The following is a 24566-nucleotide window of genomic DNA, read 5'->3' as shown; positions in this document are numbered from 1 at the left end:
AAGGGCAATTAAAGTTAATACATCTTTTCCGTTTTGCTTGAATTAATCAACTCGATGGAGGTTGTAATTGCTGGCTTCCTTCTCCTGGAGTTGTCTCACATTCGACATGCCCCAAAAACACAATTCAAAGTTTTTCGCTCTCACTAATTGTGCAGAAATTTTCGCAAATGAAAATGCCATAAAACGCAGAGCCTGAACCCATAAAATTCTGCATTGCACGAGCAGCAGCCATATCGAGGAGAAGCTGCGTTATAAACGAGTCTGCGATGTGCCTCAATAATGGGCCAGGATGCCAGGAAGTCAGCTGTAGACGGGGTCGCGAAAACTTTTGCCTTTTGTGATGAATGCGAGAATATGTTTTCTTTTTTTTTCGGGGACTTCATAATGAGGCAACTTCGCAACGGATGCACCATCAATCTGCTAGCTTTCGAGTCACTTGATGGCATTGCCGGAGGGCCTGGAAAAAGGAACTGGAAAACCGTTGCCGAAAATTTAATGCGTAATTTATTTGTGTCAGAGCCCGGCCATCGGTGCGTATGCGTAATGTTATGTGCAATTTATGCGTGCTTGTTGGCCAGGTAAAAGGCCACACACAACAATATATGTATATGGATGGTGGTGGTGTAGGTCATCATTCCACAGCCTATGCGGCGTATGAGTAATGCACATTTTACGCCTGAATTGCCAAAGCCATTTTTGCCATTTTGCCCCGACTTTTCCTATTTTCTCTCTCTCTCTCTCTCTTTTACTCTCCTACTCTATTTATTCCCTTTCTGCCAGGCCTGCCCGTATAAAATATTAATAAATTGAAAGCCATATGAAATGGCATTTTTATGTTTTTCTCTCCTGGAAGCCAAAGCTTAGGCCTTTGTTGCTATTTGTTTGCCGCTGCACAGCTGTCGTTCCATTACATGGCATTGCAAACATTGCGCATACGCCGTGTTTGCCGTATATATTTTATTCTAGGCAGATTTACCAATTGCAAATGCAGGCAAGCTTTCGAGTTGAGTTACATCACTGCAAAGGGAGAAACAACATATGTGGGTTTTTTGGTCGGGGCTTAATGTTTTTATCAGTTGTCAAAGGACGAACATTTTAGAGAGTTTGGGAAGTGTATGATGGCTGTTTTCGACGGATTTATCAAAATATTTTTAAATATATTAGAAATGATGATTGATTTGAGGATATACTAATTTTAAAACCAATAAAAAATATTATTAAAATAATAATAAATACAATTGATAAACTAGATTTTTTTAATAAATAACATTGATGAGTAATATCGGTAAACCTATTGGTAAAATTAAAGATTTAAGGCTTAACAAATTTTACTTTTATCGATATAAAATATTGATTTATTACAGATAACTTATTTGAGTAAAATCGATATTAAATATTAATATAGTATCGATTGTTACAAACTGCATCGATTTATAATATTTATACAATATCGATGAGCATAAAAAATATTTCTGTATTATTGATCTATAATATTATTGCAAAATAAATATATTTAAATACCTTCCGTTAATGTTGAATCTCTAAAAATCCTAGAAACCCCTTTTTTAAAGGGCATTTCACATTCCACACATTCTTCCCTACTTTCCTCCTTACCCTTTACATACACTTCCTTTTATTTTTCCTACTGCCGCACTTCCGGCTACCAACTGTTCAATCAACCTTTTTTCGGAGGCATTTGATATTCATGACAGGCAGATATATTTGTACGTGCCAGGAAAAGCTAAGCAGGCTATCCACTAGCCTAGGAAAATGGCAACTCATTGTGTAAGAGCGGTGTTGTTTTTGCCTGCCGCTGATTCAAATGCAAATATACACACACAGCTCGGATCCTGGCCGAAAAACTTTTCGCACGAGGAAACTTTTTGGCTACGTAGGCGCTGGGAGCTGGGAGCTGGGAGGAGTCTAGGCTAGGGGCAACTTTAAGCCCCAATAAGCTAAGGCAACTTTACGGTTTATTGCCATGTTTGTTTGTCAATCGTTTTGGGGCTAAGATTCAGGGGCAGGCAGGCTGAGAGCCGCCATTCAATAGGCGCTCATTTTTCAAATCAAGTGAAGTGTGAATGAGCCAAGTCCGTTGCTGCTGCTTAGCACGGCAAAGGACCCAAAGGACCCTCAACAAATTTGGCATGCCAAATGAAAAGCCTGTGTAAAAAATACGACTAGTAACCCAGGGAAAACAAAACGAGTAGGGGATTCTCCCCACCCTAAATAAAGCTTTGACTTTGCATTTTTTTGGTTAAATTTATTTTTATTCGTGTTTATTTAAATGTTTTGTAAACATGCATCGAAGCTTAAATGGCTAGTCATGAATTTGTTTTCGGCTTATGCACATATATACTATATATAGTATATAGTTCTATATGGATATAAATGTATAACTAGGCATATAATAAAATGTGGTTGTGTGTGTGTTTGTTTAACTTAAAATTTGGCTTAGTTTTTCCTCGCTCGTTGTGATGTGTTTTTATTTACTCACTAAATTAGCTTAAAAGTGTTTTATAAAATGCTGCTGATGAGGGTTAAAATTGTTTTTGTAATCCTAGAAATGCTTCAACTGGTTTTTAAATGCAATATTTGTAGCAGTTTTTATATACATTTTAGCTGCATATATAGTATATACGCAGCACCACGCAAATACTTTTCGAATCTATTATATATCTTGTTTTTGTTTGTACAGTTACTGTTAAAATATAGCCATAATGTATATGTTATATGTATATCGATCCGTGTTCCTTTAAGTACGCATGTTGAACAGGCGCCCAGACTTAGACATCCATCGAAACTTAAGACTAGGATTGAAAATAATGCTCGGGCAGTTTTTTTTTTAAAGACAATACTACGATTTACTTTTTGGCATTCGCTCTGTCAGTCCTGGGCCTTACTTCTCGGCATTCTGCATGGCCTTGCTCAGGGCAGCCCCCAGTTGGCTGAAGGAGGGTCGCTCCTTGGGGTTGGACACCCAGCAGGAGAGCTGAAAAGAGGTGGTAATTGATGAGGGAAATTAGTCACCTTATTTGGTTAGAAGCAGGTATTTAAGTCATTATTCAAATCTAGATATTTAATTAGATATAGCTTTATAAATTATGGTAAATAATTAAAAAAAAATGCTTGGTCAGATCATAGCATACTTTTTCGCGGCTTTTAATCTGTTTCAAACTGATGCCTACACTTTGTAATCTCTTCTTAAGCTGGAGCACTTACCAATATCTCCTTTAGACTATCAGGCGTGGCCTCAGCCACTGTCCACTCCAAAGTTCCAGCCTGGGAACGCTGCACCACCTGCTCATTGGTGAGCTCCTCGTGCGGCAGCTTGGTGGCCTGATTGAACAGCTCCCACACCACCACGCCATAGGCAAAGATATCGCTCTTGGTGGTATACTCATCCTCTTGGATGCATTCGGGTGCCAGCCAGCGGATGGGAAGCAGCGTGTTCCTGTGCTTGTGATACTCGCGGCTGTACTTGTCCTTGCAGAGAGCCGGATAGGAGACCTTGACAATGAATTCGCTGGAGATGACACAGTTACGAGTGGCCAGATCCCTATAGAAAATAATATTAAGGATAAGGAAAGGTATAGAAAGAAAAGGAATTCCCTGACACCCACCTGTGTGTAAACCTTGCCCTGTATATGGCGTCCATGCCTCGGGCAATCTGATAGGCCACGGCCAGCACCTGGCTGGTGGTCAGTGGCGGCGGCGATGAAGAACCAGCGGTGGCTGTGTTGACTTTACCGGCAGTGGCCAGCAGGAACTGCTTGAGATCACCCCAGTCTGTGTACTCCAGGACCATGTAGTGGGGATCCTTTTCGCGGCAAAGACCAAAGAGACGCACCACACCCTTGTGGGAGATGCCACGCAGCAGGTCCAGTTGTCGCCGGAACTCCTGGCAGGCCTGCTCGTCCTTTACCTTGTTGAGAGCCTTCACCAGGACCAACTGGTCAAGGCCGGACTGGTCCTGCTGCTGTTGCTGCTCTTGTTCCTCCTCCTTGATTTCCTCGATGTCATCCATGGAGGTCTTGGAGCGTCGCTTCTCGTTCAAAGTGCTGAGAGTGGTGCTCCCACTGCCACTGCCACCGCTGCCATTCTCGCTGTTGCTGTGCTGCTTTTCCGTGTCCGCATCCTTGTCAGAGGGTGAGGAGGAGCCACCAGTTACCAGTGTGGCCTTCAGCTTGCCCACAAAGACATCCCCAAACTCGCCGCGTCCAATCTGGATGAGCTCGCTGAGGCCAGAGCGTGGCAGAGCCAGTTGCTCGTAGATGTGGGAGGATTTCTTGGAGGCCCGCGACTGCTGGCTGCAGGCAGTGTCATCGGATTTCTGGGCATCTCCGCTGGACTTGGAACGGGACTTGCTGTGCCCGTTGCGCTGCTTGGAGAGACATGGTTCCTGCTCGGAACCTTTGCCATTACCAGCGGGCTCTGCCTGATCTCCGCCAGCCTCCTTGGTGCTCAGCTCATTTAGGCGCGCCTTTCGGGCTTGACGACGATATCGACACCACAACATAAGACCCACCACGAGAACTATGTAGGCCAGGGCTACGGTCATGGTGATGAGAACGGCTCGGGTGACCAAGAAACCATCGCCGCTGGTTTCCTCGGGTACAAAAACATCGCCGGCGGTTTTCACGACCAACTGGACATCCTCTCGTTTGAGTCCCGCACTGTTGCCAATGGTGCAGCCATAGCTGCCCTCGTCCTCCACCTGAACGTTGCGAATCTCCAGGGTGCCATTCTCCAGGAACCTAAATCTCTCCCGATCTGTGTTGTTTTCGCTGAGGTACTTCAGATCCTTGTCCCACTGGATGGTGGGTTTGGGGTCACCTATGGCCTGGCAGTGCATCACCACGGTGCCCAGCTCAGCGGTCTCTATGGGACCCACAGGCGGGACACTGAACTTGGGGGTTACCACCACATTTATGGCCACAGTGGCATTGATCTGACCCTGGGAGTTACTGGCCAGACATGTGTAGTTACCCTTGTGCTCGGAGTTGACATTTCTGAAGATAAGCGTTCCATTGGCATCCACTTCCACTTGATTGGTCAGCGAGGTATTCACGGCATCCTGCATGGGAAGAAATTGGGGGGTTGTTTGGATTATTTTTAAGGTTTTTTTTTAAAGAAAATAGATATATATTTAACTTATATTTAAATAGTTTTAAAGTAAAGAAATGTTTCTAATTTGTGTGGGAATTTTGAAAGAATTTAAAACAAATTTTAAAGCTTGTAATCATATAAGTAACACCTATCTTTTTTCCCAGTGTGTATCAAAAACACAGATAGACATGTGACCATTGCCAACCAATTTGCCAACGTGTTCCCCTGCGTTTTCATCAAAAATTCAGCAAAACAAAGTGAAATAAAAAGGGTAACACAACTACGCACACACTTTGAACAGGTTTGAGCCGGGTTTGTTTTTCAGCAAAATGAAAAACTTCTTTTGAAAGGCTTTCGGCCCACCCATCTTTTTTAGGCCCAAAACCCGGTCCAAATAGACAAACAGTTGCCGAAATTGGTTGGCCATGGCCAACATCTGGCATCACAAAACGCTCAATGGACAACTGGGAACTGGTAACTGGTCACTGCCAAAACTGGTAACTGGAATGGGTCAAGAGAAGGGTGCTTAGACTCAATAGAGTTTTGCATATGAAACGGTTTGTTTTGTGCAAGGAAAAGTTTGCCCAGCGGCGCGTTTCGCGTTTTTCAATTTGTCATGTGACATGTGGCCATCGTATTTCTGGGAAAAGGGGGAGAACCCAAACATTGCAGCATTCGAGAGCTGTCAAAATGAAGTACCAGGTAGCACCTTTACGACGATGAGGACTGAATAAACTGGGAATCAATCAGTTTTGGGTGGGAATTCATGGGGTTTTTTGGGGGTATTCATGGAAGGATATATCTTTGAATTGTCATTTTAAGATTTAAATTTTAAGAGCTTCACAAACTTATTTTAATTTAAAAATTTAATTTAATTTAAACACTCACCCTTAGCCACTGCACCTGCGGTGGCGGTGTGCCCTGAGCCTTGCAATGCACCTTGGCCACCACTGCATCCAGTTCCAGATTCTTAGACGTAGGCTGCGGCACAAACTTCAGCTGCTCGATAACCTCCAGGATGCCAGGTGCAGAATTGATAGGAGCATGACCCTCCAGTTGCAACTGACACTGATACTGACCCGCATCGCTGGCTATGATGCTGGCGAAGCTCAGGGTGCCATTCTGCTTGTGCAGCACAAGTCGAGCATCTTCCCTGAGCAAAGCATCCTTGCCAGAGTCGGAGGAGTGTCCCGGTATAGGCACCGAGCCACCTAATTCCACTTGCCTCAGGACTTTGCCATCCTTGCGCCAACGAAGTTGTATTCTCTGATTCTGCAGCTCAGCAGGAAGTTCATAGAGACACGTCAGGGCTGCCGGTTCCCCCTCCTTGATGATCACTTGGGCAGTGGGTCCCTGGACAATCCTTAGATCCTCGGGAGCAGGTGGCAATGACTCTAAGCCACCGGATCCACCACGCTTGCCACGGCACAGGAAAGTCTGCTTGTTCCAGGACTCCAGTAGCTTCTGGTTCTTTCTCCTGGGCAACCTGGGCAGGCATTTTACATTCGATTGATAGACATAGCCCTGCTTGCTCATCACTCTTCCAGCTGCATTGGCGGCCGTGCAACGGTAGAGACCATCATCCGAGGCCGTGGGCTGACGTACAATCAGGCGGTGCTGATCCAGCTGGACATTCATCCAGCTGCTGAGCTTGGCACTGTTGCGATACCATTCGATCTGGAGCGGCTCCTGATCCCCAGAGGCGCCCTCCACGTGGCACTTGAGTAGCAACTCGTTGCGATTGTTGCCCAGCAGCTGCACACTGGCCGAGTCGAGATCTGAAAGGGGGATAAAGCGGAGGATAATGTTAATCAAAAATGCACTTGTACAAAATGGTAAAGAAAATATTATGATGAAGTCTTAAAAATTTTGAGTAAATAATCTTTAACCTTTAAATAATAAATTTATATTTTTAAAACATGATAAGATTTATTATATTCTATGGCGACGCACTTCATGAGGTTTAACTTGTGTATTTTGGTATTTGTAGGATTTTTCTCCCACTGTTTCATACTTCCAGTCAGTCTTTCTCGATCGAAGCCAAGAATTGAGTGTGGGGGCTATAAACTAATTGAATTAAGGCCCGTTCAGGGCGAGAGAGTTGTTCCAAGAGTTGCACATTCTTTTAGTGGAACTTAAGACCTCTATAAAACCACCCCAAAGAAGTTATCGATCTGCCTGGGGGAAACCATATAGGCTGGCATTCCATAAATATGCATAATATATCCGGAAGATACATTTAGCCTTAATGCGTTTTCTTAGCTGAGCGAATTCGCTTTGCTCGTTCGTTCCCTTTTGGTTATTCCTCCATTGGTTATTTCTTATTTTTCTCTGAGCAAAGTATTTCGCGGAGCATTAAGTGCATTTTATCGTCAGTTCAGCGCCGAACACGACGCTGCAATCTTTGTCTTTATCGCCGAAGCCTGGCAGCCCATTTAAGGTGCCGAGGAAGCATAAATTGAACTGTCAGTCAGCGAGGCCAGGCGCAGAGACCCTTTCCCATATGCATCTCTTTCCCGCCTCTCCCTCTTCCATATGTAAATGCTCCACCCCAGGTTTTCCTCCTCTTGGCCAGACGGAACGGAATGGAACGGTACTTGCCAACAATTGCTGCATGAGAAAAGAGTTTTGTGGCGGAAAAGAAAAGCGCACAGCAAGCAGGTAAGAAAAAAAATATTAAAAAAAAAAAAAGACTGCAATGCCAAAGAAGAATGTATGCTGCTCTCTATGCTATGTGCTATACGTTCTATGTGCTTTATGCTTTGGCATAGGGTTTAATTTATGTTTTAGTGGCAGCCAGAGGCGCAAGGGGCGTGGCCGGTCATGATGCAGACACGCTAGCATACACAATTGATGCACAGGAGGAAAATTATAAGAATTTTAAATGTAAAATATGACAGGAAATCAGGGATATTAACATAGATTAACAGGAAAATATAAATCTAAAGTTTTCTAAGCTAAGAATGCTTTTCCAAATATTTTACCAGAGTTTCTGCAAAGAAACACCATAACAATTCCTTTTGTAGTTTTGGTTACAACTTTAAAGTTAATTTAAATGTTCTTTCCACATTTTCCCAGCTTTTCATTAAACTCTTCTTCCAGTGTAATGATTTTTTCCCTTGGGTCTTCCTTCATATCTACTGGCTGCAATCGTGCATCTGCTGCTATGAATGAGATACTTTTGTATCTAGGAGTGATAATTGTCAATCGCCCGGCCATGTCTCGGCCTTAAAGTTCTAATTTGGACTTGCCTATAAATTATTTAAATTGTTTTTGGTCGGGAATATACATATATATCTCCCCTGCCTTTAGTGGCATTATAATTTTCATAAAACATTTTTTATCTGCGACTCGAAGGAGGAGACTAGAGATGCTGATGTATGTTTTATGGATATTTTTCCTATCTGAATGTTTGCCAGGTCTGGGCTCTGCGGTTTGCTGGCCGCGTTAGAGAAATTTACATATGCACATAAATCTTGTTTGGGCAACGCTCCGCCACAGCCGACTCTGTTTACTTCTCCCTGAGTCAGTCAGTGAACAAAAAAAATGCCTCTAAATATTTGTAGACACTTATTTGGTGGCACAGAGCGACAGCGACAGCAACAACTCAATAAACAGGGACTGTGCCTTCGTCTTCGTCTTCGTCGTCGTCGTCGTTGCCGTCGAGGAAGTGTCAAAAGTTTGAAGCGTATTTGTGTTCGCAGTCGCATGTTTGTATTTGCTTGGGGCACGTCCATCTACAGCTCTGTCTTCAGCTTCCCCTGCCTCTCCCTTTTCGTCTCCGACTCTGACTCTGACTTGAATGTTCTCTGAGGTTGGCCTGTGGCACAAACTTTGGGTATATGTTACTACCAAAATGACAGTAGAGTGAACTAATTGGCACTTAGACAGCCTGCGAACGAGAGTATCTAATGGATGGCCAAACATCTGAGAGATTTGGCTCTGGATGGGGGAATCTCTTGGATGGGGAAATCTCTTACCTGGAGAGGTGTGGAAATGCTGGTGAACAGCATTGATCGTAAAATTGGGTTCCTCGTTTGGGTAAACAGTACAAAAAGTATTTTTGAGATACTTTTGGAAGGGTTTAGTTTGGTTTTCTTAAAGTGTTAATTCTTTTTTGGGGGAATTTAGGGGTAGCTGGAGTGAAAATACGGTTTTTATTACCCAATATCAATCAATAGTTTAGATGAGGAATTTGTTAGTATTAGTAGATACCAAATTACTGAGGAAAACGGTGCCAAATATTTATTAAAATATTTATAAATTTTTATTTAGTTACACTTTAAATTCCTCTAATTTTTCTTGGGGCTTGAATCTTCTTGTTTTTCCTCTACTATTTTGTATTTGCTTCCGCTGTGGAAGATGCTATCTATCTCAGAAATCTATCTCAGTTAGTATCTTTACCTGGAAAGCTCATAAGTTTGTTAGCAAAGATATGACTCTCTTCCTTTCTATCTCAAAGCGAGTTCTTCGTGCTACCGGGTGATGCTCGTAAATCTTTATCTTTTCCTCTCTGCAAGTACAAAATCTTACAACTGAAAACCTCCTCAAACAAGTCGTTTTTTTCGCTACCTTGTAGGAAAACCTGGCATAACTGTAACTCAAATTACGAGCTGAATGCCGCGTCTCGCTAATTAACGAGCCTCTCATTAGGCTGATGTATGCAGCGTCAGAGGCTGCAGATCTTTTGACACCTCCAGCTATACACTATACCTTACACTACCTTACATACCATATACTATATACCATGCCCTGGATGTGTGGGAGTTTCAAAAAAAAAAAGGAGGAGAGAATGCGGAGTCATCATTCACACGTTCAACGTGCCGCGGCGTGAAAAACGTGGAAAATAAAACTCGGGGAACGGCTCCAAAACAAAATAAATTTGTTGAAAACTTTTGCGCTGGCTGGCGGAGGGCTATAGCATAAACCACAATCGCTGTAAACAATTGCTGGAATGCCGGGGCGGAGTGTGAGTTTGGAACCCATAAAAAAATAGAGACGCCTTGGGTAAACAAACGTGGAAGTAAATGTCGAAAGGCGGGCGGGCATTATAGATATCGGAATTGACAGTCAGAGCCGGAGACCCCTACTCCTGTTCCAAAGGGAGAAATAAGTGTGCCGACTGCGTCTTATTTCGTCAACTGTGTGTCCATGGTGCTTCTCCTCCTCAGAGCCCCCGATAAGATATCGTTGCAGTGGTGCAGTTTGCCTTTTATCGTTTGGCTTTTTATGAAAATATAATTAATTGATAATCGAAAATAGATTATTTGAACGGCCGGCGCGGACAGAGCTTGCGTCGAGTGGCTGTGTTTTCAGCGCTGTCATAAAGCCACTTTTCCACTCTTCCAATTTTCCACTTTCCCAATGGGCAACCGAGCCCCTACAAGTGGCTGCTGCTGCTGCTGCTTGCTGGCTGGCTTTCTGAAGTGGCCGTCAGTAATTGTGAACGTTAATGGACTTACGCAGCCCTCCTCCACTCCACACTCCACTCCATTTCACTTGAATTGGTTGCACAAAGCGGCTTACAAGTTATTGACCCATTTCACAAATTGGCGCTGAAGCTGTTGCAGTTGCAGTTCCTCTGGCGAATTTACAAATCAAAATTGTTTCAAGATAATCACTCTGCCAAATGAGAACTATTCCCCCACAAATCGATGAGTTGAGTTTTCATCAACTGATTTTGGGGTTTCCACAGATTCCATTTTCCACTGGCCATTTATGGAAAATTTATGACCAGACACAGAGGAATGTGTAAGCTCTGGCAGCTCTTGGCAGAGCTCTCCAGTGCGTTATCGTTGAATCTTTAATTAAAGTTGGCCGTTGGTCGTCGCCGCGTCTCGCTGTCTCAGCGCAAAATACTGTCCCCCCCAAACGCTTTTCAAATTAAAACGTTAAACATTCGATTATCGCACACGGTCTTCTGGTCTGGTCTGTCCCTGTCCCTTCTGCTGATTTTCCTCGATTTCTATTGACAGTGGTGGCTCCCGGTGGGGCGACCTTTGCCCATTTGCAAGGGCAGAAGTCCCCTTTTTGGGTGAGCTACGCTCCTGTTGCTGCTGCTATTTCCCTCTAATGCCTTTCCCAAAAAGTTGCTAATGATCAACTCGTGTAACAACATAGAAAAGCCAAAAGTAAAATAAATGCCAAAAAGGACAATAAAGAAAATCCTAAAGGTTAGAAAGGGAGAGGATGAAAGGGATGCACGTGGAGAAATATGATCTTTACAGGAGAGTCTATTTTTGTGCTGAAAACTTCAAATTTAAAATTCTGTGTTGAAATTTATATAAATTTAAGTTAAAATATATTAAGCCTAGATGTTCGGGGATGTTTCAGAAATTGCTAGTATTTTTAAAACCCCTAAAATGGTGTCAGAAAGTTTGCTTAAAAATATTACATTTAAAACATCACAAATATGCAATTAATGTGGTTTATTAAAAATGATGCATACTTTTAGACACATTGTTAAGGGTTTTAAAAACTCTAGAGATTTGTGAAGTACACCAAAAATAATTCTTGGAAATTTAAGCTTAAGTTATAAATTTTAGAAGTATTTATTCTATAGAATCTGTAAAGAAAACCGTAGTCAAGAAAACCGTAGTAAAATCGTTTTAAAACTTTCAAAATACTGCAAAATCTTTTTGAAATCCTTCTATAGAATTCTTATAATTTTCTTAATTTTTTTTCAGTGCTTAGAAAGAGACAATGAGAGGTTACACAGGCTAGCGCGCCAAAAAGTTAGCTATGGTTTTGTGCTTGCCAAGCTCGTGTCTGTTTTTCTGTTTTTCAGTCTCTCCGTCTGCCTGTCGTCGTAGTCATCGTCATCGTCGTCCCCTTTAATGTTCTCTGAGCTCGGCTCGTAAAATTTTATGCGTTTTTCCGGCATTCACAAAATGAAAATTATCCGGTTTCCTCCCCCCCTTGCCACCGCCGCCCGGCGTTCCACACACCCCCGAAGGAATCCGGGCGAATCCGTAAAATAAAAACCCAACTTGCCAACTGCAGTCAACTTGAACTTGTGTCTAGAACACACAGAGATACAGCCAACAGAGCAAGGATATATATGTATATATGGGGGTGCTGTGCCGATTTGGGGGTGGTTTTCGTCCTGGAAACCCCTTCGACGGGCGAACCCCCCAATGTGCTGGGCGCTGTTGTGTCTTTGCATTTTGTTTGGTTTTTATGACTTTGCCGGCTCGGTTGCCATTGTTGCTGCTGCTGCCATTTCTCATTTTATGTTTATGTTTCGTGTTAATGTTGCATTTCATTTCCCTTTCCCCCCTCTGGAAGCACATTTCTCTCTCTCGCAGTTGCCGCTCAGCTGATATTTCGAGAGTCCAACAACCCCTTTTTGGGTGAGCAAATGTTTGGAATGTCCCCCAACTACTCATGGTCGTCGTCCTTCAGCCAGGACTCCTCAGCCATCGTCTGGCTCTGGTCTGACTGCGCTTCAGTTCTTTCTTTGCTTTTATTTCAACATTTTTTTTTTTGGTCCTGAGTTGATTCCAAGTCCTGGTTTTATTGCCGTCTGTTTAATTCCTCCACTGTCTGCTTAATTCTTTGTAGTCATCGGTTAGTTTGCCGGCACACTGTCAGCGTGTTGTCTTCCCCAGTTTTTATGATCCCAGCGAAATGGTTGGATGGCTGAACTTTGTCACAGAGATTGCTTGCATTTGCCGGGATTATTTGTCTTTAATACCCAGATAATGCGATACAGCTGGTTAAGTTATTTATATATACATATTTTAGATATATTCTGGGAGGTTTGTTGATATTTGTTTTGTTTCTATATAATTTAAGTTAAAAATGTTAAAAACATGAACATATAATTTAATTTAATTTGTATTTTAAGCTTTAAAGTACTCCTATTATTTGATTAATTTAGTACATTTAAATTCCTTTTTAAGCCAATCAAAGTTTAAACTTCTTTCCTCTTTTCCCAAAGAGCTTCCGCCATTTATTTTCCCATCTCAAATTTGTTAAATGTAGCAAATGAAAATGTCACTTTTCTTCTCGCTTAATTGAACACTTATTTCCCAGGAAAATGGAGACAAGAAAAGCTCGGCTAAGACAATGCAGTAGCAAGAATAAAATCGTTGAAAAGTAAACTTGAGCTAAGGAGCAACGACACCGTCTCCTCCAGCTCCTTGCATATTTTAATAGTTTTCGTCTGCCGCTGTTTAAAAATTATGAGATTGATGGGAACACTGGCCAGCAGGGGATTGGGGCTGTAATCACATAACCCACTTAGCTTCAGCTGGCGCCAAGATACTATCCCTCACTCCTTCACCCAGCAGCTGCCTTTGGGGAAAAGCAGCAATTAAAATCAACTCCCAAAACTACAAATTAATTAGTTAATTAATTAGCTAAAAGCACTTGAGATGAGGCTGGTGTATAAATAGCGTCCCAAGGAAGAGGTCTTTGCTGTGTGTTGGGTGGCTTTGATCACAGCCCCGGTGCCGGTGCCGTGGCCGTGCTGACAGCCCAGCTACAGATGCGGATCCCGGGACCAGATACAGATACTATCTCTCGCCCAAACACATGCACTCCAGATTGTGCATAAAAACCCGCGTTTTGTTTACACGAAAGGAGGAGTGCAGCGGCGGAGGAGGCCAGATCGGGGAGCTGTTTTGTTAAATTTATGCATTTTTCTGCCTAAAGGCAAATGCAACTAAATGAACATCAATCACGTGACGCCGCTGCCTCAACACGCGGCCAAGAACTGCAACTGCACTTGCTACTTGAAGGGAATCAACAAAGGCACTGAGGGAAATTTGGCTTTATTTTAAGAATTTTTCAATAAGTTGTAGGGAAAAATTAATTTTCTAAAAATTTAATTTTAGCTAATTTTGCTAACCCTTAAAATATATTTTTTTTTATGCGAACGTAACCAGGCGAATCGATTTAGTAATGTTTTTTTGGCTGTCTATTGGTAATGTTGCTAAAACACCTCTGCAACATCCTTATGCATATTGCTCAACATGTTTCCAGCTACATTTTCTTAACCAACAGTTTAAACCTCTTTTGACATTAAAATGAATAAATAATAAATGAAATAAATTAGGAAATTTAAACATAATTTCCCCCAGTGATTGGCTCTTCTTTTTAACGCTCCACTGCCTGAGACTGTGCGCTCTGTGCATTGCACTGCACTTCCTGTGGCCCTTCGGCGAGGGGCGTAGGGCAGGGGGGATCTATGGGGAGTGGAGAGGGTAAGGCCGAAGAGGAGGAGGGGCCACAAGAACCTGACGTATGTACATCAAAACTTTCGGTTTTTATCTTTCATCGGTTTGTTGTGCTGCGTTTCGTCCGCTTCGGTTGCGTTTTTATGCCTCTTTACCTTTTCTGTTGTCTTGTGGTTTGCCCAGATCCACAAAGAAGTAAGGAGGGTATGGCAGGGGGAGTGGTTGAAGGAGCAGGGGTAGGAAGGAATGCCATTAAATGCAGCATTAATCAAATGAATTTGCCTTGTGTGTAGGCTATTACACAAAGAGAAGAGATGGAGGATCAGCAAGAATTTAATCAGAAATGAATTTTATATAATATAATCTTTACAATATTTTATAAACTTTATAAAGCACTTGATATGGTATGAAAAATAATAAAATAAGTTAAGGTAATTTTCTGATTAAAAACAGCCCCAAAAGGTAATTTATTAGAGGATAAGTTCGTAAGTAAGTTTTCCCTTTTTTCTGCTTTAAATAATACCCTAAAAAATATTTAAAAATATATTTAAAAAATAAAATTTTGTCTTTGAATCTTCTTCATCTTAAACCCTTTTCTCGCAGTGCCTTCGCCCGGCATGCAATCCAATTTAGCTTTGTTAATTTCGCCCAGCACAAAGTCAGAGATTTGCGGCCGCCCTTAACCATCAGTCAATTTGCTCATTGCGACCATTTATGGCCATCTCAATGGATACAAACTATATAGCAAAAGGGGATTGGGATGGATAGATATATATATATAGGAACTACTCACATATCACGCTCAATTTGGCTGGCGGAGACGCCTCCCTGGCGCCGCTGGCCAAACTTGTCGCGATGCAGACATAGTCGCCGACATCCTCCGGCCGCTGCACTGCCTCGATATGTAAATTGGAGCCGATTTGATAGACACGCTTGTCGTATGCGATCCGATGACCTGGAACACGATGAATACTTAATGGCAAAATCCGTGAAATATATATGTAAAGTAATGGCTTACCATTATGCAACCACTCGTAGTGCAGTTCGCTGGACGAATCTGTGGATTCGCACTCAAAGTCAACGGATTCATTCTCCACCACCGACTGGCTCTGGGGTAATCGCCGGAATTGCGATGAACTGGCCCAAACAGAAGCTGGAAACAGAGCAGGAATATGTACAAAGTGTTTTAAGTAATTTAAGCAATTACAGGGTAAAGTTACAGGGGTTAAAATATAGCCTAAGCTCATCACAATTATAACCCTTTTGCAAAAGACTTATTCGTATAATTAACTAAAAAAGTGCATTAAGCTTCATTTCGTTTAATTAAAGTGGTTAAAACAAATTAAATTCGCTTAAGCTGCTTAAATTACAGTGTTTAACGCAAATGTAATTTTGTTAAGCACTTTGCAAAGGGTAAAAAAGTACAAAAACCAGCAAAAACAAAATACTTAAAAGGGGGCAAAGACCAGTTGCAAGGTGAATTATGTGATGCCCTTACATAAATTGATTGAAAAACATAAAATTCTTCTCCTTAAAACAAAGCTTTTAAGTAAATTATTAAATTTAAATGTCATGTTAAAGGGTTCTTTAACTTAAACATGACTTAAATATATTTATAAAACCCTTTAAAGCCTTGAAAGATAGAGTATATACCCGCCTGAATGCTATATTCAAACTCCCTTCACTGCAGCCTGAAGTTGCGTGTTCTCAAACAAAATTACAATATGTGTATGGAAAATAAAATAAACATAAAAGTATCCACAGCTCGCTCTGCGCCAACATAATTAAAAGCCCAGAGAAAAGGCGGCCATAAAAAACGGCAAACAAAAAAATATAAATATCCCTGTATTCCAACGAGAAAATATGTTTTTTTTATGCAAGCATTTTTAATTTATTTCTTTTTTGTTTGTTGTTGAATGCATTTTGGTTATTATATTAAATCAACAGCCGCAAATGCAATTCACGGCAGAGATATATATAATTCAATTCTATGGTCAGGTGTGGCAATTGTATACAAAAAAAAACTGCATTTGCATTTTAATGACGATTACTTAATGAGCTGGCAGGACTCAACAGAGTTTATCCTATCAAAAGCGTTCAACAAAAACCACAAGTGGCGCCCAACGAGGAGGACGGAGGAGTCAAGTGAATGGGTTCTAGAGGATTATTGGCGAACCGCAGCCACAGTCGCACAGTCGCAGACCGAAACTAAAAGCAATTCAAAAGCAATTATTTTTGATTATATGTGTGTGCGGGATACCAGGGAACGAACAAGAAGAACTACAAAACGGCCACCATTATATTTGGCCACTAATTGGAGCAATTTGAGACAACACCTCAGATTGTGGGGACCAGGACCCGGCTTGAACCTTCTCGGGAATCAATAAGCGGGGTCCAGGAACAACACCACTACCACCACCACCACCACCAACAGCAACAACAACAACATCATTAAAGGCAGGGAGTTCCCCGGTTTGCCTTCATATCCCATTCAAGTCACATAGCCCCAGCGACGTGTTATGATACACGGCAGGGCGAGTCAAAACCGAAGCCAAGCCAAAAGGCAGTTGCCCAGGCCTGGACCTCCTCCTCCCACCGAACCTGAACCTCCTTTGTTCCCTTGTATATTCCTGCCATATTCCCCCCGCTGAATCGATTTAATTTGCCGTGCGGAAAACGAGTTCGAGCGAGTCGAGGGGGCCGGAACGGAAAGGAGTGCCGGGCACAAAGTCAGTTACTGGGCGTCGATTAAAGAAATATGCGTCCCGCTCTTCAGTTCGTTGCGTCTGCCGTCGCGCTGATTGCGCTGATGTGGGCACGAAATGCGTGAGAGGAGGCTCGAAACCAGGCTGAAGCCGGAGCTGGTGCTGGGAGGTGGAGCCGAAGCCGGAGCAGCAAAACAGAAAAAGTGTTGATGCTGCAAACATCAGCGACAGAGTCGCGGAGCAGCGGGCAGTCCCAGCAGTCGCAACTGCCCATCTTGATCTGTCTGTAAAAGAACACTGAGGGAAAAAAAGGCTTGACTGAATAACACATAAAAAGTTCTTTATTTTATTTCACAAAAAAAATCTATTTTAGAATTATTTATTTACTTTATAAGTCTTTATTATGGAAAGTTTAAGTCTTCTCAGAAATGAGTCTTTTTAAGGTATTTGCGAGCTTAAAATTCTCAACTAGTTTAAGCAGTTTTGTGGACTAAAGTTTATCGAAAAATTTTAAATTTAAATTCTTTGAGGTTTTTTGAGGTCTACTTAGAACTTTCTTAGAAGTTTTGTTTGTGTAAACTTATTTGGGCACTTATTTACATTACAAATCACTATATTTAAGTTCATTTCTTATATTTTTTTCTATTAAACTATTATTATTATAAAACAAAAAAAAGTATACTTTTTCCCAGTGCATTATTCCTTTTCTGCCTGCGTGTGTGTGATAATTAGTTCGTTTGTTTGGCTCGAATAACCGAAATCAGCAAGTCAGCAGCAAGTAATACCCGCTCATAGTGGACCAACTGCTGCGGCAGGGCCTGGGCCTCCTCTATCTACCGCTCATCAGCATCTCGAGATTCAGATATGGACAGATCCAAGTGCCGAGTGCCACAAATTGTGCGGCAACATTTGTCGATTAAGCACAATGAATGCGAAATATTGTTGTAATAATCAGGCAACCCACTGTGGCAGCCACTTGAACTTGCCCCATGGGTGGCGTTTTGATTTGATTTTCTCTGGAGGAAGAGGAGGAACAACTCCAAGCTCCAGCCAAGTAAACTGAACTGTCACTCTGGAATGTGCGGTATTTGTCTGGGAAAACCTGGCCGGAAAACTGCAAGTCAACAGCCAGACAGGCTGTGAATGAAAAGTGGAAATGTGTCTGACAATTACCCGTCAAATGTTTGATCTAGGGTTTTCTCTCTCGGGGTTGAAAGATGGACATGGACTCTGAGTCTGCTTTGATGGAGTTGGAATTTAATTTAAAGGTTACAACAAGGCTAATCATTCGTAGGAGGGTTTATTCATTCTTTATTCATGGTTTGTCGGAGGTTTATTTGGGGAGATGAGAAATCTTTAAGAAACTGGAAAACTTTCTTGAATGGAGAATTAATACTCCATTTCTTGGGCATATTTAAATAGAGCTAAATCCTTAAACATTTCTTTAATGTATCCCTTAACTCTTGTACTGCTTTATCCTTTTCACAAATGCCTTTCCAAGTTAGAGACTTTCGCCTGTATTTTCGTATGCCTTCTAGCCAAATACCTAGCCTGCTCGTACAATTTGCAAGAGAGCTCTCGAGTGAACTTTTCGACTTGAGGTCTTTAAGGTTGCCGAAGGACGCAGACAGGACGAGGCTGTTAAGGGGGAGTTTTGTAGTTTTGCCACACAGCAGAAGCAGCAGCAGCTGCCCTTAATGTGGGATGTGGGATGGATGCTTTTGCTCTCTGCTTTTGGCCTGGCATGTTGCATGCAGCATTTTGCATGCTTGAATAACAAATTATGACTGCCACACAAAAGGACTTGCTCTCGCACACACACACACACACACACACACACAGGCAGCCGCATTATTTGCCGTACAAATAATGGACCTCTGTAGCGTTGCACAGATTCTGAAATATGCGATTCCCCCTCATTTTCTGTGTCTGCCGGCTGGCTTTTGTTTGCGGCTGTTTGCCTTTGTGCTACTTAACAGTCAGCAGTTTTCATCGCTCACACACATACACACATGCGTTGCCAAGGACCTTAGCTTGCATAAGAGACCCGATCCTGATCCCAATACCCAGTCCCCGTCCCAGGACAGCAGCAGATCCCTCTTGTAATCCTTGCCGTAAACTATATTTGATTAGCTGAAATTTTCGGCGTCGCCTGTCTCACTTCAAGTGGTTATCCTGATCCTTAAACTGCCAAGTCCTATTTTATTTCAAGTGTGTGTGAGTGGGGACACTGAGAGAAATAACTAAATTTAAAAAATAATATATTTTTGCCTAAATATAAATAATTATTATGAAAAATGTTAAATAAATTGCATATTTTTCCTGTTGAAAATTATATATTTTTCGAAGTACTACAATTTTTTTCTCTGTTTGTGTTTTTGACATTATTTGCCCTTCTTTTCTTTAAACATTGCTTAGGTCCTTTGCCCAACGACTTCATTTTGAACTTGAGCCGCGCATGTCCTTACCACCGGAGGAGTCGAGGTCTCATAATTTTCCAAAGCGGCTTCCTCTCCCGCTGACTTCTGACTTCTTCTATTCGAAATTAGTTCTGCCAGCTCGCTGACTCCTGGCTGACTCTTAATTGAGTCATTTTGCACGCCGCTTGCCTTTGAAAATTCAATTGCCACAGAAAGAAAGACAAAGGCTCAACCAAAATAGCCCTCATTGAGTTTGAGGCATAACTAGAGCTAGCTCGCCTCGGGGTTATTAGAGTCCACATAATGGGTGGTCTCATTGCAGGCAGGCATGTTTAGCTTCCTTTGAAGCTCTTCTATGAGCGATCTAGTTGCAAAAACAATTTCTAAATGCCAACATCAAAACGAAAACAAATGAAAGCGAACGGGAAACCAGGGCAAAATGAAATAAGACTCACTTATTTGCAATTGAAAAAAAAAACGAAATCCCCTCTCAATTTAGACACCCCAAATGGTACAAAAAATATATAAAAAAAGAACCTTTCTAATTCTACTTACCCATCATCAAAGCCAGCGCCAGGATGTGCTTTGCTGCCATATCTATAATTTGAAGTTTTATCCTTGCACTCGATGGATATATCCACTTCTGTTCTCAATTAGCAAGTGATAAAATCGAAGCCACACTCGAAAACACACACGCGAATTGGTTATATAGTCGACGGATTGGAGTTTTACGGGCTTTATGACTGACAATCCGATGAATACACTCTCGAACACACACGCACACACACGGCAGGCAAGGCACAACCACCAGAGAGTCGTCGCTGAAAGTGCCGGCCACTCGAAAATGCACTCAACGCATTTGTAAATATTCAATATTTGGATGCCAGACGACGACGACGACGGCGATGATGACGACCACGACTGCCCTTTTTCAGGGGCTCCGAACACTGGAGAGATTGGGTCTGGTCTGGTACTGGGATTGGGGATGGTGTATGGTGTATGGTGGTTACCGGAGTCCGGGGCGGTTTTTTGATATTTACTGTGGACACTCAAATTAAATTGCTATTTACATAGTTGGGAACGCATGCATTTATCACCGAACAAACTCCACGGCTGTTTGTGATTGTTGTTGTTGTTGTATTTGTATCTCTAGAGGAATAGTATCTGTCGGGTGTCCGCTTGTATTTCGTAGTTGTACCGGGTTTCTTCTTTATCAGCGAACAGATTGACAAGCGCGGCGCGGTGCACGGCGGAGGCGGAGTACGATATCTGACGGATACCGACAAAGGTATCTAGATACACAAAATGCAATGCAATGCTCGAAGACGCACAGATACCGAAGCGGAGCAGGGTTCAATTACCCAAAGGAGAACGCGAGCGCAACAAATCAACTTAATTTGTATCCCAAAGATACAAAAGCCAGCCTCGCAACGGCTTGGCGCATCAGCTGCATCCTTGGTCGCCGCTCTGCATCCCGGCTGTAACCGGCTTTTGGTGGGTGATTGTAAGTAGTAGTACCTGGTCGGGGGCCCAGGAGTCACGTCACGCAGCGAAACAAACACAGATCGGATCGGAGCGGAGCGGAGTATCTAATCGAATCGAACCCAACTGCACGCGTTCGAAGTCTGTTTATTACTGACTGCCGGCTGTTCGAAGTTGTTGGTGGGAACCGGCTTTCTGCTGGCTCTCTATATTAAGAATACGAAGTTCGGTTGGTGCTACGAACTCTCTCTGTATGAGACTTTCTACCCCTGCGAGAGTATTCATCAGTATTGCCTGCGTTTTAAGCAGTGTTGCCGAGCTGCTGAGCCATGTTTGCTGGGCGCGTAATGTTTGAAAAATTAATATAAAGTGAAAATTTAGTAGATTGAAATGTTATTTATAGGTTTCTTTAATTTTAAAAATAAAATTTGAGGAATTTAGTGGGAGTATACTTTAGGTACAGAGAGTTAAAAGGCTAAAGGAAGTATTTAGTTAATAAAATATATTGAAGGTTGGCTGCTTTTAGGCGAATTTTTGAATAAACGGATGAAATTTACGATTTTAGTTAAATATTTTTATGAATGTATATTATCCCTATATTATTTACATTTTAAAAGGCTCTTGATACTTGTCATAAAGTCTGAATCTCTGAATATCTTATTAACTTTAATTAATCAAATCCTGTAGAAAGATTTACCACTCCCAAATGAAGCTATCAGCTTTCGGTAATCATAGATCCCGAGTCTATGCAAACCGCCAGCTGCCTCCTCATCATCCTGCATTATTTCTTCCCCTTCTCTTGATTTTAAATCCAAACAATAATGCGTCTTAATGACCAAACCAAAGAATCGGCTAAAATGGGTTGGTCGAGCGGAAGAAAGGGGGAGTAGTGGCTGCAGGAAAATCCATTGGTGGCTTGCTGTTTTACGAGCAGAAACGCGCTTGGATAAAATGCAAGAGGCTTCTAATTGTATACACTGTAAAAAAATTATAATTCAACTTTAAAAAGTATTAATAAAAATGTGAGATTATTTTTAGACATGGTAAATATTACTTTAAAATATATAAAAATATTACTTAAAGAAGATGAAGCTAAATAATTATTTAAATGATACGAAAATATTGATTTTATTTATTTGTATATATGGTTTGAAGTAGTTTAAGATTTAATATTTATATTTGTAACAATTTTTATGAGAAACTGTCATAAATGGATCCCTGTTTTACAAGGGAAATGTATTTAAAATGTCTAAAAAATAATAATTTTTCAAGCTGCTTCAAAGATAATCTTCAAATTTATTTCCCCAACTTTAGTTTATGTTACCTATTCGAGAAATTTTATTAAATTAAATTTAAAAAAGTATGCTTTTTGTTTCTTTATTATTTTCCTTTGAAGAAAGATCCTTATTCTTAACTTGAGATCATTTCTTTCGGTGCATCTAAGACAGACTGCGACTACTGTGCCGATTATGAGCGTGTGCCCCTTCTGCTTTCGTGTGTATGTTTTCCATTTTATAGTTTTCCGCTTGTTTTTTTACGCGGCCTTTCAACCCCGCACAATGGAAAGGCAACCCAAGAGCCACAAAAACAATTGCAGCAGATCCTTTTGCCGGCGCTGACTGACACCCAACAGTCGTAAAATGCCGTTGCCATTTGTATAAACTATATATCCGGGTGGATGTGGATGTGCCAGTGGGGTGGTGGTAGCGGTGGTGCCCTCCCAAATTTCCCCCCCGTTCCCCTTTGGCCCCGCCCCTGATTAACAGCCCTTTGTGATTATATCTGCGTGGCAATGCGTGTGTGTGTGTGGTGTGCGGTTATCAAATGTTGGCCATGCCCAGCAGGGAAAAGGGACAAAAGAGAGAGAGTCCATAGACGAACGACCATCCAAAGTTGGGCCCTTGGCAGTGCGCTTTTCCATTTTCCATTCCCACTTTCCGACTTTGGACGAACGACAGTTATTGATGTCATAAAGTTGGAGATTTATGCCATGCCCTGCCTGAATGTTGGGCTTATGTTTTATTATTTCTGTTGTTTCGTTTTAGGCATGATTTCTTTTTTTTTGGGGTGTCGTCTAGCGATCGAAATAACCAAAGCTGCAAATGGTGTGTTAATAATTCTGCACAAAAGTTTTCTATTCTAAAGAGGGGTTGTGAAAGGGTATTATGTTAATTGGATATATAAGTCAAAGGATATCTGTATCTACACGCTTGGGAGTGCACGTCTTAATTAGCCTGGGGAAGAGATATAGGATCTTTATCCTATAAAAGGGCTTTTTTATAACATTAAATATTCTGAAATATTTTTAAGGAAGGGAAGTATTCAAAATATTCTAGGGAATGTACTTATTTTACAAATATTTTATAAAATACGTTCCCCTTAATTTAATAAAACAACTAACCAGAAACCCCTTGAAATATTAATAAACAAATTCTTAAAGAAAAACTCTCTTGTAAAGAATGTATCTTGCAGATTCTTCGAACTATTGCAAACCAAGTTTCCTTTCATCTTTCAAGGGATCCCCCCCGGTTTATCCATTACAAAACGATCCATAAACTATATGTATTTCCAAGTTATTATTTTCGAACTGCTTACCGTAACTCAACGCCTCGCAATCGTATAATTTTATGGAGTTGCAACGAATTCCGTGCGAGAATCACAAACCGAATCCAAAATCTAAAGCCGAATCCTCTCTCTCTCCGCTGGCAAACATCAAACATTTAGAAGGCATTAAAATAAATTTTAGTAACGCGGCCTTTGCGTAGACTAAACAAAATAAACATTTAAACAGCGCGTTTGAAGGTGTATTATTATTTTTTTTTTTTGGGGAGGCACCGGGCGCGCGTACTTGCTGTAAACAAATAAGGCGAAAAAAAAGTGGGGGAAAATCGAAGAGAAGGAAGCCCCTGGGCCCCAAACAACAAGTTTTTAATGCATGTCGATGTCGTCGTCGCCGCCGCAGATCAAAGGGGTATATATAGTGTGTGTAGGAGGTGGGGGCCATAGGATACCATACCATTCCATGGTGGAAATGCAGGCTGGGGTGGTCGTTTAATTGCACTTGCCGCTTACTTTTTTATCTCCGGTGCTGCGGCATGGAGTAACCTGCGCATGTGTAGTTGCCTCTGGATACTGCCTTTGATGTGCGCTGTTTATTCGAGCGCTATAAAAAACCATAAAATATGCATAAAACGCATAGGCAGCAGAAATAACCAAGAGCCAATTGCGAGAGAGAGAGCAGAGGCATGAATATGGAAATGGAAATGGGAATGGAAATGAAGCGATTAAGTGCAGACGCTGGCAATTGGTAGGGAATTGTCGTCAGCAATTGCGGGAAATTCACTTGATGATGGCCAGAGCACAGCGCAGATGACTTATGATGACATAAAAGGGTGATTCCCCTGGGTGGGGGGAAGTAGAACATGACAGCAAAGTGCTTTGATGTGATCATAAGTAAAAGAAATATTGATATTTTAATAGATTTTATTTCCTTATTGGGTTAACTTTTTAATTAACATGTTGTTTTGGCAAAGAAATTGTATAATTGGAATTTGATAATGAGTTTATTCTTTTTATTTAGACAAAGATTTCTTAACAATATTTTAATTATTAAGGAGAACCTTTCTTATTCCTGGTAAACTTATCTATTAAATCTTAAACTAATTATT

General features: G+C 41.5%; 1 protein-coding gene across 1 annotated transcript; it reads right to left on the bottom strand.

Annotated features, from left to right (window-relative positions):
- Window positions 1-2285: 2285 nt before the first annotated feature.
- otk (off-track) lies at window positions 2286-21025 on the bottom strand. The gene is made up of 7 exons (XM_017178012.3): window positions 19972-21025; window positions 15310-15444; window positions 15085-15246; window positions 5998-6887; window positions 3624-5077; window positions 3223-3559; window positions 2286-2992 (listed from the first exon to the last, which is right to left on the bottom strand). The coding sequence occupies exons 1-7, from the start codon at window positions 20009-20011 to the stop codon at window positions 2900-2902; spliced, it is 3111 nt and encodes a 1036-aa protein (XP_017033501.1). The 5' UTR covers window positions 20012-21025; the 3' UTR covers window positions 2286-2899.
- Between the last annotated feature and the right edge of the window lie 3541 nt (window positions 21026-24566).

This window comes from Drosophila kikkawai, chromosome 2R, assembly GCF_030179895.1.
Source record: "Drosophila kikkawai strain 14028-0561.14 chromosome 2R, DkikHiC1v2, whole genome shotgun sequence".
NCBI classification, from domain to species: Eukaryota; Metazoa; Arthropoda; class Insecta; order Diptera; family Drosophilidae; genus Drosophila; species Drosophila kikkawai.
Note: the sequence above shows the minus strand (reverse complement) of the source record. Positions and strands in the feature narration are given on the sequence as shown.